Source organism: Schizophyllum commune (assembly GCF_000143185.2).
Source record: "Schizophyllum commune H4-8 unplaced genomic scaffold SCHCOscaffold_6, whole genome shotgun sequence".
NCBI lineage: Eukaryota > Fungi > Basidiomycota > Agaricomycetes > Agaricales > Schizophyllaceae > Schizophyllum > Schizophyllum commune.
The window spans coordinates 1,291,678-1,306,149 of NW_026089543.1; the positions used below are offsets into that span (position 1 = coordinate 1,291,678).

The 14,472-nt window shown below is 57.4% G+C and overlaps 8 protein-coding genes across 8 annotated transcripts; 6 read left to right on the top strand and 2 right to left on the bottom strand.

The window, feature by feature from the left end:
• Positions 1–196: 196 nt before the first annotated feature.
• On the bottom strand, positions 197–1,915 carry SCHCODRAFT_085210 (glycoside hydrolase family 18 protein). Its single transcript, XM_003031731.1, has 8 exons — positions 1,756–1,915; positions 1,698–1,705; positions 1,561–1,639; positions 1,425–1,508; positions 1,029–1,363; positions 771–978; positions 613–716; positions 197–559 (listed from the first exon to the last, which is right to left on the bottom strand). The coding sequence occupies exons 1-8, from the start codon at positions 1,831–1,833 to the stop codon at positions 331–333; spliced, it is 1,125 nt and encodes a 374-aa protein (XP_003031777.1). The 5' UTR covers positions 1,834–1,915; the 3' UTR covers positions 197–330.
• Positions 1,916–2,789: 874 nt separating this feature from the next.
• Positions 2,790–5,031, top strand: SCHCODRAFT_02678335 (glycoside hydrolase). Its single transcript, XM_050346726.1, has 7 exons — positions 2,790–2,852; positions 2,917–3,022; positions 3,075–3,173; positions 3,218–3,266; positions 3,320–3,471; positions 3,521–3,541; positions 3,587–5,031. Exons 1-7 carry the CDS (start codon positions 2,814–2,816, stop codon positions 4,852–4,854), a joined length of 1,734 nt encoding a protein of 577 aa, XP_050200059.1. The 5' UTR covers positions 2,790–2,813; the 3' UTR covers positions 4,855–5,031.
• A 22-nt stretch (positions 5,032–5,053) lies between these two features.
• On the top strand, positions 5,054–6,007 carry SCHCODRAFT_02291440 (uncharacterized protein). Its single transcript, XM_050342290.1, has 2 exons — positions 5,054–5,241; positions 5,295–6,007. Exon 2 carries the CDS (start codon positions 5,358–5,360, stop codon positions 5,823–5,825), a length of 468 nt encoding a protein of 155 aa, XP_050200060.1. The 5' UTR covers positions 5,054–5,241; positions 5,295–5,357; the 3' UTR covers positions 5,826–6,007.
• Positions 6,008–6,428: 421 nt separating this feature from the next.
• SCHCODRAFT_02626120 (uncharacterized protein) lies at positions 6,429–8,557 on the bottom strand. Its single transcript, XM_003031730.2, has 8 exons — positions 8,171–8,557; positions 7,692–8,121; positions 7,602–7,642; positions 7,280–7,549; positions 7,163–7,229; positions 6,908–7,109; positions 6,612–6,860; positions 6,429–6,560 (listed from the first exon to the last, which is right to left on the bottom strand). Exons 1-7 carry the CDS (start codon positions 8,449–8,451, stop codon positions 6,688–6,690), a joined length of 1,464 nt encoding a protein of 487 aa, XP_003031776.1. The 5' UTR covers positions 8,452–8,557; the 3' UTR covers positions 6,429–6,560; positions 6,612–6,687.
• A 29-nt stretch (positions 8,558–8,586) lies between these two features.
• SCHCODRAFT_02291447 (uncharacterized protein) lies at positions 8,587–10,247 on the top strand. Its single transcript, XM_050342291.1, has 5 exons — positions 8,587–9,150; positions 9,197–9,562; positions 9,610–9,914; positions 9,963–10,043; positions 10,093–10,247. Exons 1-5 carry the CDS (start codon positions 8,712–8,714, stop codon positions 10,141–10,143), a joined length of 1,242 nt encoding a protein of 413 aa, XP_050200061.1. The 5' UTR covers positions 8,587–8,711; the 3' UTR covers positions 10,144–10,247.
• A 279-nt stretch (positions 10,248–10,526) lies between these two features.
• On the top strand, positions 10,527–12,979 carry SCHCODRAFT_02626124 (MFS general substrate transporter). The gene is made up of 10 exons (XM_003032170.2): positions 10,527–10,729; positions 10,788–11,128; positions 11,189–11,258; positions 11,308–11,403; positions 11,451–11,563; positions 11,611–11,659; positions 11,712–12,074; positions 12,129–12,191; positions 12,243–12,464; positions 12,516–12,979. Exons 2-10 carry the CDS (start codon positions 10,880–10,882, stop codon positions 12,791–12,793), a joined length of 1,503 nt encoding a protein of 500 aa, XP_003032216.1. The 5' UTR covers positions 10,527–10,729; positions 10,788–10,879; the 3' UTR covers positions 12,794–12,979.
• SCHCODRAFT_02291471 (uncharacterized protein) lies at positions 12,820–13,335 on the top strand. Its single transcript, XM_050342292.1, has 2 exons — positions 12,820–13,168; positions 13,215–13,335. Exons 1-2 carry the CDS (start codon positions 12,960–12,962, stop codon positions 13,249–13,251), a joined length of 246 nt encoding a protein of 81 aa, XP_050200062.1. The 5' UTR covers positions 12,820–12,959; the 3' UTR covers positions 13,252–13,335.
• Positions 13,336–13,527: 192 nt separating this feature from the next.
• SCHCODRAFT_02599824 (NAD(P)-binding protein) lies at positions 13,528–14,459 on the top strand (the record flags this gene model as incomplete). Its single annotated transcript, XM_003032169.1, has 4 exons — positions 13,528–13,576; positions 13,636–13,922; positions 13,987–14,194; positions 14,245–14,459. The coding sequence occupies 4 exons, from the start codon at positions 13,528–13,530 to the stop codon at positions 14,457–14,459; spliced, it is 759 nt and encodes a 252-aa protein (XP_003032215.1).
• Between the last annotated feature and the right edge of the window lie 13 nt (positions 14,460–14,472).

A 14,472-nucleotide genomic window follows, 5' to 3' on the forward strand; every position in this document is an offset into this window, starting at 1 on the left:
CTCCCAAGCCTCACCCGTAGCCTCGCGAAATGGATGTTTGCGCCCTCCCCGCTACAACTTGGCCGCGCGAAGACGCGAAGGCCCGCGAGACCCGCGCAACGCGGTCCGTTAGCACCTGCCAGCGAAGCAGACCTATCTCGAACGGGAACCTCTCTCCCTCACCTGGTTCCATCGCGGTAACCCCGGACACTCGAGTAAGGCGCGCGAAGTATGCGATCATACTCATAGGCCGTCACCCGGCCCGCTGTTGCTTTGTACATACAGACAAATAAATATCGACCTTATAGTTACCCATAAATTCACACATCCCTGCCAGGATCTCGAGAACGTTCACAGTTGCTCGAGCGAGCGGCCCTTCACGTCCGATGTGTCCTCCGCGTCACGGCAGCCGTTGAGGTGGACGGCGCAGGCCTCCTTCGAGCTCGAGATCGTAACCGGCTCCGAATCGTCCGCAGGAGTCACATCAGACGTAGACGCCGTCGCAGCCGCGCCTGACTGGATTCCGGCCTTCAGCGTCTGGTCGAAGCGTCCATTGGCATATGCCTGCGAGGCATCCCAGCTGCGCGCCAGAGTCAGTACCTAACGCTCCGTCGTAGACAACATGTCACTTACACCATGACACCACCGAAGCTGCTGTACTGGCCCTTGGCCGAGTTGGCCAGGTGGATGACTTGCTGAGCTGCAGCGTAGCCGCTCGTCGCAGCCGTCGCAGAGGCCTTTCGGTAGTCAGCGATCGGCGCAGATCGACCCGCAGGGGATTAGGCACTCACCGGGGCACCGAGGAAGACCTTCACGTCCTTGTTCGGCGACACCGTCTTCGCCCAGTTGTCCCAGTCACCAAAGTTGATGCTCCCGCTGGCTACAGAGCAGTAGTTGTTGTAGAACTGGATATAGACCGCGTCCACGCCGACGTTATCGAGGATGGGGTTCATGTACGCGTCCGGGTAGGGGCACTGCGGCGCAGCCGTCACGTAGTACCTGCGGAAAGGTGAGCACCTCACCACAGCGGGCGGATTGACACCACTCACGGCTTGCTCGCCCCATCGGACAACGCCCTGAACTTGTTCACAAACGCGACATAGCCCGTGCTCGCCCCGCCCTCAACATCCAGATCAATCCCATCCAGCACCGCGTCCCCAAAGGGCCGCTTGTCGCTCGACCCGCCGAAGAACAGATCCCAAATCGTCTGCGCAAACTCCTCGCCCGCCGCGTCGTTCGCGAACGACGCGGCCCCCGTCGCGCCGCCGAGCGACAGCGTGACGATCTTGCCCTTCGCCTGGCAGCCCGAGATGTCATCTGCGAGGAACTGGCAGTTGGCGAGGTTCGTGCCGTCAAACACGCCGCTGTCCACGGCGTTGCAGGTCTGGTGATGCGGGGTGGGGTAAGTGCCGGGATCGGAGGGCGCAATAGCGGTGGGGACGTACGTTGGCGAGGTTGATCTCGGGGAAGCCGCCGGTGCTGTTGTAAACATTGACGAAGGCTAGGGGGATGACGTCGGCAACGTCGTCCTGGAGAAGATTAGTGGAATATTCAAGGATCAAAAGGAGTATATATATTCACCTGGCAGTATTCGGCCAAGTCCTTCTGCCAGCCGGCTTGGTCGCCATTGGTCGCGCCATACGAGTTCTGGCCATAGTAACTGGCGATGGAATGCTTATCAGTGGACCGCCTCTGAAGTCCGGATACATAACGCTCACAGAACGAGCTAAATGCCTGTCAACATCAAATTTTTCTTTACGAGGATGAAAGACGTACATTATCCTGCCGCGAAGGATCATACGCAACGACCGTAGAGGCAAGGACTGCCGCGGCAACAAAGAGAGTGGACATCATAATGGCGATGAGGGTGGCGAGTCCAAAAGGCACTCGGAGATATTCCGAGTAGAAGGTGGATCTTCCTACTGTTGGAGAGTGCCTTCTCCCTCCCCGCACCCTATTATACTCGCGCGGCCCCGGCCGAGGCACCGAGAGGGACAAAATAGACACTCTCTTCGTTGATAGCCAAGTTACCCGCCACCGCACGACCTCATGGGGCGCGGGTCACGCCTATACAGAGCGCGCGGCGGGGACGTACGGGCGTTAGCATGCACTCGCATCGATAGGCTGGAAGGACCCTCCGCGCTCGCTATGGCACCCAGCGCGCTCGTGTGCGGCTTTCCCATGCGCGACTGCGCGTTCTATCGTTGGCCGTGCTGCCCGCGAGCGGAAGCCCGACATAGCGTACAGATAGAGACGGGTGGGCCTTCGCAGCGTCGAGAGAAGCGCGGGCGGTGGATACAGTTCTGCAGACGGGCCGATAGAGCGTGATAAGGTCTGGAGAATCAGGCCCACTGCGTGGTGAGGCAGCTTTGGTGCGGGCGAAGATGTGCAGCAGTTACGCCCGCCGTAGCCAACGTCGCACGTCCTTCAACTGCTATTGTTTCACGATGGAATCAACAGACAGAGCAGGCGGGCGTGTTCCTGGGAAAAGACACGATTCATCGAGAATATGCGGTCAGAAGACCAGACCCGGCAACTTGGACGCAGGATTTTGCCATGGCAAGAGACGTTGTATGGCTCCATACGAAGTCGGCGCAGAGTTTCGTAGTCTCCTTTGTTTCGTGAGCGCAGCTGGAAGCTTCGAGCTTCCTAAAGCGAGTCCTGAGCGTATTCCTTGTTGCAATGAGCACGTCCAGACACATGTGGTCCCGCACCGGTGGTGAGAAGAAGCAAAGTACGGATTCGCGCGGCGTGATTCCCACGGGTTTACTGAAAAGGAACATCAATGCCTGCCTTATCAGGACGCCCTTCTCATCCTGAACCGTCATCCAGCCATGGCACTCTCAGACGAAGTCAAGCGCGAAATTGGACAGGTAAGCCACTGTTTCCATACGACTTTGAATGTTGAAACTCAGAATTTCCTACCACCTCGTTAAGCATTTTATTCTGGGCTTCCATGGCCAGGAAGTATCGGAGGACATCAGGACGCTCATAAGGAACTATCACCTTGGGCATATCATCTTGATGAAGCGCAATATCAAAGGTAAGCATAATATCGATCATCGACCGCGCTCGCTGAATCCCCCTGACCACAGACGCTGCGCAGACAAAGCGGCTAATCAATGAACTTCAACAAATAGCGAAGGACGCTGGCCATGCCAAACCACTGCTCATTGGTACAGACCAAGAGAATGGTATGTCAATTAGTACATATATGGATGCCTACTGATGAGCAAAGGCCTGGTTTCCGCCTTCAGCTTGCCTAACGGCAATGCTGGCACACAATTGTCAGTCTCATAATCGTCGCTCAGCCCCGCATAACCGACGTCGCATTCGTCAGCCCTGGAGCTATGGCGCTCGCTGCCACTGGCTCTCCCAAGCTAGCGTACAAGACATCCCAGGCCATTGCGCAAGAGTTGAAGTACGTGGGCATTCAGTGGGCGTTTGGGCCCGTCGCAGACGTAAACTCCGACCCTCGCAATCCAGTTATCGGTAAGCGACCCTCGAGGACATAAATGACCATAGCTGACGCGAAGTCCAGGGGTGCGCTCCTTTGGCGATGGTGCGTAGACGTCTTACATATCTTACCTCCTCTCATCCATCGCAGACCCGGCGACGGTAAGCAAGTACGTGCGCGCCATGACAGACGCCTACGAAGCCGCCGGCGTCGCAGCCAGCGCCAAACACTTTCCCGGACACGGCGACACCAACGTTGACTCCCACCTCGGCCTGCCCCGCATCGAGAAAACCCTCGACGACCTGCGCAGCCTCGAGCTCGTCCCCTTCCAGGCCGCCATCGCCGACAAGGGCACCGCAAGCATCATGACCGGCCATATGGCTCTGCCAAAGATCATCGGCGACGACTCGCCCTCCTCGCTCTCGCGCAAGATCACCACGGACCTCCTGCGCGAGGAAATGGGCTACCAGGGTGTCGTCGTGACGGATTGTCTCGAGATGGATGCGGTGGCGAAAATGCTGTACGACAGGAACGCGGCCGCGCAGATGGAGGCGGACAAGCACGACGGGCGGGGCGTCGAGGTTGGATCGGTGCGCGCGCTGCAGGCGGGTGCGGACGTGGTGATGATCTGCCACACCTTCTCGTGGCAGAAGGGCGCGATCGAGGCGATGCACAAGGCTGTCGAGGATGGGAGCCTGTCGCTGGACGCCCTGCGGGAGAGCGGGAAGCGCGTCGCGGCTATGAAAGAGCGCTTCGTCGGGAGTTGGGACGACCTGCGTGCTCACGAAGCCTTCGTCGACAGCGAATGGGCCACAATGAAGGAAGCACACAAGGCGCTGAGCGCGGAAGCGTACGCGCGCATCGTCGCCGTGATCAAGGACAACAACGTCCTCCCGCTCGAAAGCGACGGCAAGATCGTCCTCTTCACTCCCGAGCTTGACAGCCTGAACAAGGCCGTCGACGACGCGGAGGGCGTGCTTCGCGGTCCCAACGGCGCAGTTCGCAACACCGTCGGCGCGTCTTTTGCCAGCATGAGGAACTTTATTGCCGACCGCGCCAAGGAGGTATCGCACATCATCTGCGAGAAGCCCAAGGAGGGCGAAAGCCAGCCCAAACCCGCAAGTTCGGAGGGCGCAAGCGCGGTAATCTTCGCCTTGCGCAATGCGGACCGCGCGGAGTGGCAGCTTGAGTACCTGCGCCCTGTCATCCAGGACGCGCAAGCGCGGGGGGTTCCTGTGGTCCTGCTATCGAGCTGTGCGCCTTACGACCTCATGGGGGCTCAGGATGTACTCGAGGCGGCAGGGGCATACCTGGCGAGCTTTGAGTACACTCGCGAGGCGTTGGAAGCTGCGGTTCGCGTCATCTTTGGGGAAATCACAGCGACAGCGAAGGTGCCCGTGAAGGTCGACTACGCCTGACGGGTCACTAGCTTGTCGGAAAATGGTCGTGTTTGTGACTTATGTCGCGAACGGAACGGAAGAATATACCATCGAAGCTTCTATAAGATTTGTTCATAATGTTCGAGGGGGACAGCGCGATGCGAGTGATGTAGTTACTGCACTGGCTGCCACCGAATCTTTCGAACGAGCTTCCGCGTCTGACGGCCACATTGCTCTGTGAACGACGGTCAGTGATCATGACATTGTAACATTGTACGGTCATGACTTGTGGCACTCACTCTTCATGTCTCCTAGCATAGCTTTCCGTAGAAAGGCGGACTTCTCAGGGCCGCCCTTGACGGGGCTAGTGAAGATCAACGGCGCCAGTTCTTCATCTTGGTCCACGACCAACGCATCATGGCTCCTGTGAGTTTGGTCAGAAAACAGCATTCAACAAGTTGACTGACACGCACTTGGAGATGGAGTTGACTAGGTAAAGCGCAGGCGCCTTCTCGTCCAGCACTGACTCCTCATCCTCCTCCATGACGGAAGCTAATCCCGCGGACTTGCGACGCGGCAACGGTCGCAACTCAAACGAGGTCGCTGTCGCGCCTCGATCCGCGCCCGACGCCAACCTGACCCTCGTGGTGCCCCTCTGCCCCCGCACCCCCTTCCTCTCCCTCGCCCGCTCCGCCTTCCTCGTCGCCCTAACTTTCCTGACCGCCGCCTTCGCACTCGCTGTCTTCAACAGCGCCGCCCGCTCCTCGGACCTCTTCCTCTCCTTCTCCGCCTTCCTCGTCGCCTCCTCCGCTCGCCATCGCCGCTTCGCCTCCGCTTTGAGTTCCATCTCGCGTACCGTCAGACGTTCGTCCTGCACTATCGTGACATGCGCAGCCGTCTGGCCGAACATGGAGAAAGTGCAGGAGACGAAGCTAAGGACGCGCAGGCACGGCTCGGAAAGAACGAATGAAAACATGATGAGTTGTTTGTTGCTGATCGCAGAGTCGTGAAAGAGTATCGAGTTCGTCAAGAACAGTCGTCAGAGAAAATCCGTCGTCGACGCTGGTCGTCTCAGGTTCGTGAAGGGGGGCAGAAAGCAGCCGCGCCTCGAGACTGTCGCTAGCGTTGCTTTATGGCGCAGGTAGAGCCGATCTAGAAACGCATCAGATTGGGTCCTCATCGGCTCTGAGACGAAGACACCTTACCTCCCTTGGCACTGTCATGCGGCCTTCACCGGCATTCCGCCACCAATTAGACAGCCCGTACACATCCGACAAGCAGTTCGCCTCGCGAACATAATCGCGTGGTGAATCAACAGCGGCGAAGGCGAGGTACCGACTGTCTTTAGGAACATACGTGCGCATGTCGCTACCGATGTCTGCGAAAGGCAAGGCGCGAGTACGGCATTCCGAGTTATCTTGGAGACTAGTTGATGTGCGCGCCACTTCGCCTGTCGGATCCGGAGATTAGAAATGCCATCGAGCACTAGAGACCGCGCAGCACCGCAAGATTTCGTCCGCCTCATGGTCACTGTTGGCCTGATTTCATAGCGTACACTGAGTCTGCGCAAACGGAAGTCAATTTCGTAAGAGGTCCTGCATGACCTTCACAAGTCATACTCGTAGTCTGAGTTGATATGCAATTGCGTCGACACTAACCGCGCTACTTGTTGGGCGCACTGGTATTGCGCGGGACACAAATACGAGTGATGGGATCCAAAGCATGTCATGTCCAATCCTAATCTACTAAAACCTCTATCAGCATTCGCATGCCCGACAAATGATGATCACACTCACATGTAGCGAGATAGCAGATCCGAGCCTAAATCGTGCAGACATAATTATAAATCCAACGTACCACATCACACTCCACCTACGACATCGACTTGCGTGTCTTCGTCGGGCCCTCCGTCTTCAGCGTACAATACAGGAAGTGTCGTCTTGGTCCAGCCGTCGCTGTACTAGCGACCGCTGCTGCGGCGCGCGCAAGCGGCGCCGCATCCACTGCGCTTCCTCGCAAGCCCAACGAAAACATCCTGTCGAAGCCTACGCCCAATCAGCACCTTGAATCTTCAATAAGGCCTCATGCTTACGGGTTGCCACAAAGGCCTTCGCGCTGGTCTGACAGCTCAAGTGCGTCAATGCCAGTGGCGGGCTCACGCCCTCGAGCATGCGCAGATAACGGTAGACCATAGACGGCTGCGGAGGTCCAAAGCGGAACGCCGATTGATACGCTTGCCGCCACTTCTCCTCCAGCAAGCGCGCGCAGACGGCAGGATCTGGGCACGTTGAACACTGCGAGCGGACATGAGTCGACGCCAGGAGACGTACGAACGGCTAGCACGCACGCATTGGTACTCCTTTGACATGGTCACCAGCCCTAACTTCAGGACGCGTTCGAGAAACCAGTTTCGTCTGCGGGAACGTGGCTCGGTCAAGAGTAATAGGAGTGAAGTGCGACCTACCGCTTTTCTAGCTTGAGGAGGGTCTCCGGGCTTAGCGTGTTTAGCTCGTGGTCTGGCCAACCACCTGGGTTGTCAAGCAGAAAGCGGCTAGCTTCGCGATAGAGTTCCTCCTCCTCGAACAATTCTGCGATGCGCATGGCCTTGATAGGGCGACCGGCGGCGTGAGTGATCAAGAAATGTAGACACTCGCGTTGTAGCGAGGGTACGCATAGTTTGTGAGCGATGTTCATGAGGTTTTCGACGTTGTTCCAGGTGATAGTGCATTCCAGACTGGCGCTACGGTCAGACATGAAGTAGACAGAGTACAGCGCTCGCTACTCACTGGGGGTATACATAACGGAGGAAGTCTTGAAAGGTGCTTGCCTGTGAATAGATCAGCGTGGAATACATGCTAGTACTGACATCAGCTCACTCGCTCTTCCTTGAGAACGATAACGGCGTCTGGTGAGCGTCGTCTGATATTGGAAGGCACGCGGATGAACGGTCCCTGAGAGCTTGACTCTGCACGACCGCCGGGTGCTTGAAGCTTGGCAAGGGTCTCGTCTCGGGCAGCATTCTTGTCGTCACCAGGACTGTCTTCGGCATCGCTGCTGTCGCTTTCGCTGGTGCCGCCCGCATCCACATCCGCGGAAGGCTCAACATCAGAGTCAATATCCGGTTCCACTGGCGCGAAGGTCATCTCAGTTGGCGCTTGTGGGTTGTTCTTGTCGCCAGGGATAGAGGGGGGCTGGGAGATCGTGATGACGGAGGACATGGATGGTGGGCGACCCGTCTCGGCCCAATTGCCGCTAAGCGCAGCCTCAAAGAAGGGGGACGCAAAGAAGAGAACCTCCTTGTGTGCCCTGTGTCAGTGTGTTAGGCGCGCGAGACATAGCAGCGGGGAAGACGGACCAGAACGTGGTGCTCTCCACAACAATCTTGATGTTGCCGGGCAGCTTGCTGTTCTTCGTGAACGTCTCGTCGAGCTCGATAGCTTGCTCGGACTCGTCAATGCTCAGTTCGGACATGACCTCGTCCGCCTCGCATTCCTGCAGGAACCATGGTGGCGAGCCCGACGAGCGGAAGATGCCAGCGGCAGCGGCGTGGGTCTCAGCGGGGCTGAGGGACGCGGATGGGTTGTTGGCGCCGCGAGAGTTTCTGGCGATGAGGATGTGCGATGGGTTCGTTGTCATCGATGGTAGGCTGCGGGAGGCCACGATTGCCGTGAAGACGTCGTCGACGTCGAGCACAGCGTCAGGAATGCGGGGAAAGTGATGGCGTGAGACAAGCGCCCCGCAGGACGCGGTCGCAAGTTTCGTCCTTGCGACCGCCCATCATCATCTTCGCCGCCGCCTCCAATCTGGACGGCTCTCAGTCCTCCCGCCGTCGTATTGTGCGGCCTACGTACACGTCGCCTGCTTCCCTGCGCAGCGAACCCGACCGCAATTCCGGCATGAAGCCCTTCTCGCGCTTCGATACCCGACGGCGGCTCTTCGTGCTCCTCCCCATCCTCTTCCTCGTCAACACCGTACTGCTCATCGGGGCGCTCTACAACTTCTCGGGGCACGACACGGTCATTGACTTCCTTCACAGTCACAATGGCCCACACACGCTGCTCTGTCATAATGTGATGAACTCGCCGGAGACTATTGCGCGCCTCGAGACGCTCGGCGTGTCCGCGCAGCGTCCCCCCATCCGCGAGTCAGCTCCCCTGAGCGCTCCAAGAGCCAAACTTGTATCCCCGACCGAGCTCATGTCGCGCTACACTGCAAGCCTTGTCCCAACTGGCGTGTCGAAGATCATTCATCAAAGCTGGAAGTCAAGGACGCCTCCCGACCTCTTGCAGTACTTTGTCGACTCGTGGAGGGTTGTCTACCCGGAGTACGAATATGGTGCGTGATTGTCTTACCTGTCTGATGCTCGCTCACTCGCCTGCAGTACTGTGGACGGACGATGACAATCGCGAGCTCATCAAGTCGCGCTACCCCGAACTCCTGGCAACTTACGACGGCCTCCCCTCGGCTATTACCCGCGCGGACTTCATGCGCAACTTCTACATGCATGCCTTCGGCGGGATCTACGCCGACCTCGACTCAGAACCCATTGCCCGCCTTCACGAAATCGAGGCCAGCCAAGTGCCCACTGCATACCTGGGGGCCATGAACACGGTGACGGAGTTTGCCCTCAACCACTCTATTCCCAACGCATGGATGGCGTCCGCCCCTGGCCACCCCTTCTGGCTATGGCCGGTCACGGAAGCGCAGCGCGTAATGTCGATGGAGAACCTTCCGGCAGAGATGAACAGTACGTCAAGTACCTTCTCCCTTGAATCCTCTACTGACTTGCTATAGGCCCCGAGTACATCACCGGCCCATCCGCCCTGCGTAACATGTACTACGCCTATCAAGCGTCAGATTCGCCGTTCCCGACGCCGGCAAAGTCACGCAGACAGGCGGACGAGGAGCTCCCCCCTCTCGACCCCTTTGTTACAGATGCGACCAAGAACGGACGTCCCGAGGTCGTCCTCTTGCCCGCACCTCTGATATACCCTTACTCTTGGGATACTTCCGATCACCTCGCGCGTTGCGTCTGTTCGGCGGAAACTGTTTTCTTCGACACGGAGGTCTGCAAACGCGTCACTCCAGGTGGCTATGTGGTAGGTGACCTTCGCGGTCCTTCGGTGCAGTCGCTCATGAAAACGCAGATCTCGTACTGGTCCCACTCGTGGGGAGGCTGGAAGTTTGGAAAGAAGCTCATGGAGTATACGCCGTGGGGTAAGCCCAAGGTAAGTGCAAGCGTAGTATCCAGGTTTCTGCAGTCTCACCCAATTGCAGGCGCCTCAGCCCTTCTTGACGTCGCCTCCGGTACCCCTCACGCAGCAGTAAACTACCTAGTGACATCTGGACACGGGACGGCAATTGCTCCTTAACTTATTGACATGCTGTAGACCTTACAATAGCGACTCTGGTCGCTCATAATCCACATCGAAAACATTCGCATACGACCTTCCGCGGGAACTGCCGAGTTTGGCTTCGTGACACGTGTTCGAGTCAAGTTGATCTCCGTTTGGGAGGTTCTTTCCATCTCTCAAAGTTACCTATTGTATGCAGGGAAGCGGCAGAAACCCCGCACGGCGTGCCAAGGTATACCCTACACGCTGCCGCTATCAGTTCATTAACGGAAAATTTTCAGGCAGAGGTTGCTCGCCGCCGGGGCATCCCTCAGGCATCTCGTGTTCCCACATGGTTATCTCAGCACAACCCCTTCGCCCAACCCTTCCCCAAGCGCGCGGGGTCGCAAATATGTCAACTTCTCCCCGCCTTCCTTGACTCAACAGCGCGCACCCCATACATAATGAGGGTTCGTACTCGAACTGCGCATCGGGGGCGCACCATCCATGGGGTGCCCAAAGTCATCGGCGGCTCATTCATGCCTGCGTCGGAACTCGGGCGCCATGATTCTCGAAAACAGGTACGCTCGCTTAAAAAGAGTTCATTTCTATGTAATAAACTGCCCATCCACCGTCAAGGTCGCGCGAGCCCAGGTGGTTATATACCACCCCTACTATCGCTGTGGTATTTGTCGATCACCCTTCTGGACCTCTCCTGCGGCTCTCTCGTCATGTCTTCTACTGTCAAGCCGGAGTTCATAGAGCTGGAATGCGGCTCCCACACATTCTGCCAACCTCCCAACTACAAACAGTTCACGCCGGATAACTCTGCCCCACCGTCGCCGGGGACGGATGTCACCCTTACTGGCCCCTTTCCAGAGGTGATCGCGCCGTCTGCGACCGCGTCGACGGTCACGATTCCGCAGAGAAACGAGTCCTCGCTGCCCCCCGCCGACGGTGGCATGCAGGCCTGGTGCTTCGTGAGTCCCCAAACCTTTCACTCCATATAGACCCTGACACGAACGTGCCCGATCGCTTAGCTGCTTGCTGCATTCCTCGTCGATGCGACAGTCTGGAGCTTTCCCTTCACGTACGGCGTGTTCTTAGAAAGTGCGTGCCTGTTCCTATGTGACTACCCCATACTCATCATCTTCCTCAGGCTATCTTAGCGAGCCAACATACGCCGAGCAGCCTCACGCGCAAGTGCTTCTGCCGCTTGTCGGTACCATATGCACGGGAATCATGTACTGCTCAGGTGCGGCTCTACCCTATATGTCAGTCGCGAAGCTTACAATCGGTTAGGACCTGCACTTTACCCCCTCATCGTGCGCTTCCCTCGCTGTAGGCGGCCAGCTATCTGGCTAGGAGCTGCAATCTGCGCCCTCAGCCTTTTGGCTGCCAGCTATACCACAAAAGTATGTTATCTAGACACCATCTCCCCGCGTCTAACTCACCGCTCTAGGTCACCCACCTTGTCGCCTTGCAGGGCGTTTTGTACGCTCTCGGTGGATGTAAGGTTCCTACTCTATCCCACCTGCCTAAAAATCTGACGCGCTCTGGCAGCCCTCATCTACTCCCCCACCATCTTCTACATGTCGGAGTGGTTCATTCGCCTCCGCGGGACCGCCAACGGCATCGTATTCGCCGGCACAGCAACAGGCGGCTTAGTCCTTCCTCTCGTCTTCCCCAAGGTGCTCGCGTCGTACGGAATTCCAAGAACACTGCGCTACCTCTCCATCGCCATTGCTGTTGCCCTCCTACCCGTCCTCCCCTTTATCAAGGGCCGTCTGCCGCACACGCGTGTGCATGGGCCGGCGCCGCGCGCGAGCAACCGCGAGTGGATGAAGAACCCGTCTTTTTGGCTGTATACCATCGTCAACCTCATTCAAGGCTTCGCGTACTTCATGCCGATTGTTTGGCTGCCGAGTGCGTATCTCCTTGGGCGTTGATGCGGGAAGGCACATGCTGACCACGCTGCAGCTTTTGCGAAGTCCCTCAACCTGAGCTCCCTGCAGTCCGCGGCGACCCTGTCTGCGCTGAATGGTACGTCCAGGAAGCGTGATTGCGATTCATGTTGTGACTGTGCTCTCGCAGGCGCGACCATGATCGGCGGGCTCTGCATGGGCTACCTGTCCGATCAGTTCAACTCCTGGGCTTTGACCCTTGGCTCTCTCGTCCTCACCGCCGTCGTGACCTTCGTTCTCTGGGGTATCCTCGGGAACACATTCGCAGGGCTCGTTGCCTTCGGCTTCGCATATGGCATCGTCGCAGGCAGCTTCAGTAGTCTGTGGGCGTCCTTTGCGCGAGTGTATGCCAGTATGTTGGTCTCGATCGCCACTTAACCGTCTTTCCTGACATGCATACCAGACGAAGAGCCCGCGCTTTCGACTACGCTCTTCGGCTTCATGATCTTGAGCCGCGGCATCGGAAACGTGCTGTCTACCCCCATCGCCACTGCTCTCACCGGCGCGCATGCACTTTCGACGTCTCTAGCCAGTGGCTACTCAGTCGCCGGAGGGAAGTACGGCGGCATGATTATCTACTCGGGCTCTTGCTTCGCCGGCGCTGCTGGGCTAGCCCTCTTCGGCTGGAGAACGGACAGCTGGGCATTGCGTCGTGTGCGCCTGAACACCAATGAAGCCTAAGTTGAGGCTGGACAATCATAGATCACAAGTGTACGTTGAAAACTACTAGTATTAGACCTTTCTTTGTTCTCGGTATTGGGTTTTATAGAGGCTTAGGCTTGCCATGTTGTTTGAATAATCACACTTACTTATTGCGCAGGCAGAGGCTACCCCACGGATAAATGAGATGCTGTCCATATCATGCTGTCTACTGGTATTCACCGGTACGGGTCGTAGCCGTACAAGCGTTGTAATACGCCCGCGGCTCCCCAAAACAAAGGGCATCCACCAAAAAAAAATGAGATGCTGTGACCGCGCCACAAAGTCACATGACTCGTCCAATGCTACTATGGTCACAGCTTGTGACTTTATGGCCATCATTCTCGCATCCCAGCGGTAAGCGCAATCTAATCGCACCGTGGGACTGACTGATGCTGCACAGACGTGTAGCAAGGCTCACTTTGGTAGTCGACTGCTGACGGCACGCTGCCGAAAGTATACGCGTTCAGAAGCGCCATCCAAAATACCTAGCTACTTAAAACAAGGGCGTGACGCGTTCCGGCACTTGCGCTCATATGCATCGAAGAGCGCATCCTACCCGGCTGCTCTATCGCCTGACAAATCTCAGGACCAAGGAATGGGGGGCTTGAAGGCTGTTGTCGACCTCAAGGGTTATAAAAGGCCAGCGGACGGTGAGCGATATCACATCCTTTCTCTCTCTGTTCAATCCACAATCCAATTCACCAAGCACCGTCATGGAGTCTCGGACAGTCTACCTTGTTAGCGGGGCCAACCGCGGCATTGGTACGTGTTGCTGTCGTTAACCTCTAGACATGTGTACGATGATTACTGCATCTCATCAGGTCATGCCATCGTCACGCAGTTAGCCGCGCGCAGCGACGCTATCGTCTTTGCCGGTGCTCGCAATCCAGCTGGGGCTACCGACCTCCAAGCACTTGCTCAGGCAAACCCCGACCGTTTCCACATCCTCAAGCTCGAATCCGCGGACAAGGACAACAACGTCGCGGCCGTCGAGGAGATCAAGCGAATTGCAGGACACCTCGACGTCGTGATCGCGAATGCGGGCATCGGCGAGGGATTCGAGGCGGCCACCGGGATATCACCCCAGGTCATGCTGAAGCATTATGAGGTGCGATATATCTCTTGCTCATTTTATCCGCACTCGGAAGGTCGAAATTCATGTCAACACCCAGATCAACTCCAACGGCCCCCTCGTCCTGTTCCAGGCGGCACATCCGCTCCTCAAAGAGAGCAAGACGCCCAAATTCGTGGCCATTTCGTCCGGGATCGGCAGCATCGCGCTCGCCAGCAAACTCCCCGTCCTCGCCTACCCCTACGGCGCGTCCAAGGCCGCCCTCAACTGGATCATGCGCAAGCTGCACCATGACTTCAGTGACTTCAGTAGGTCGCTTGCTGAGCTCCGCATGTCGCGCCGCTCATCACTCTTGCAGCCATATTCCCCATCAACCCAGGCGCGGTCATGACGGACTTGGCAGCGCACGGCCGCGAAAAGGCCCCGGGCATGAAGGAACTGCAGGACTACATTTCTCTCATCACTCCGGAGGAGAGTGCCAAGGGAATCCTCGAGCAGATTGACGTAGCCACGAGGGAGACGCATGGAGGACAGTTCGTCGATTATACCGGCTTAGGGAAGTTAACTTGGTGAAGGAGATGCAATG

Coding starts and splice junctions, on each gene's coding strand:
- SCHCODRAFT_085210 (XM_003031731.1), bottom strand. CDS start 1,833: ATGATGTCCACTCTCTTTGTTGCCGCGGCAGTCCTTGCCTCTACGGTC. Junction 1,364..1,424: donor CCGAGATCAACCTCGCCAAC/GTACGTCCCCAC, acceptor CCGCATCACCAG/ACCTGCAACGCCGTGGACAG. Junction 979..1,028: donor TCCGATGGGGCGAGCAAGCC/GTGAGTGGTGTC, acceptor ACCTTTCCGCAG/GTACTACGTGACGGCTGCGC.
- SCHCODRAFT_02678335 (XM_050346726.1), top strand. CDS start 2,814: ATGGCACTCTCAGACGAAGTCAAGCGCGAAATTGGACAG. Junction 2,853..2,916: donor TCAAGCGCGAAATTGGACAG/GTAAGCCACTGT, acceptor CACCTCGTTAAG/CATTTTATTCTGGGCTTCCA. Junction 3,023..3,074: donor GATGAAGCGCAATATCAAAG/GTAAGCATAATA, acceptor CCCTGACCACAG/ACGCTGCGCAGACAAAGCGG.
- SCHCODRAFT_02291440 (XM_050342290.1), top strand. CDS start 5,358: ATGACGGAAGCTAATCCCGCGGACTTGCGACGCGGCAACGGTCGCAAC.
- SCHCODRAFT_02626120 (XM_003031730.2), bottom strand. CDS start 8,451: ATGACAACGAACCCATCGCACATCCTCATCGCCAGAAACTCTCGCGGC. Junction 7,550..7,601: donor CTCCGTTATGTATACCCCCA/GTGAGTAGCGAG, acceptor CCGTAGCGCCAG/TCTGGAATGCACTATCACCT. Junction 7,230..7,279: donor CTCCTCAAGCTAGAAAAGCG/GTAGGTCGCACT, acceptor ACGTTCCCGCAG/ACGAAACTGGTTTCTCGAAC.
- SCHCODRAFT_02291447 (XM_050342291.1), top strand. CDS start 8,712: ATGAAGCCCTTCTCGCGCTTCGATACCCGACGGCGGCTCTTCGTGCTC. Junction 9,151..9,196: donor CTACCCGGAGTACGAATATG/GTGCGTGATTGT, acceptor ACTCGCCTGCAG/TACTGTGGACGGACGATGAC. Junction 10,044..10,092: donor CGCCGTGGGGTAAGCCCAAG/GTAAGTGCAAGC, acceptor ACCCAATTGCAG/GCGCCTCAGCCCTTCTTGAC.
- SCHCODRAFT_02626124 (XM_003032170.2), top strand. CDS start 10,880: ATGTCTTCTACTGTCAAGCCGGAGTTCATAGAGCTGGAATGCGGCTCC. Junction 12,192..12,242: donor GACCCTGTCTGCGCTGAATG/GTACGTCCAGGA, acceptor GTGCTCTCGCAG/GCGCGACCATGATCGGCGGG. Junction 12,465..12,515: donor CTTTGCGCGAGTGTATGCCA/GTATGTTGGTCT, acceptor CATGCATACCAG/ACGAAGAGCCCGCGCTTTCG.
- SCHCODRAFT_02291471 (XM_050342292.1), top strand. CDS start 12,960: ATGCTGTCCATATCATGCTGTCTACTGGTATTCACCGGTACGGGTCGT. Junction 13,169..13,214: donor ATCATTCTCGCATCCCAGCG/GTAAGCGCAATC, acceptor GATGCTGCACAG/ACGTGTAGCAAGGCTCACTT.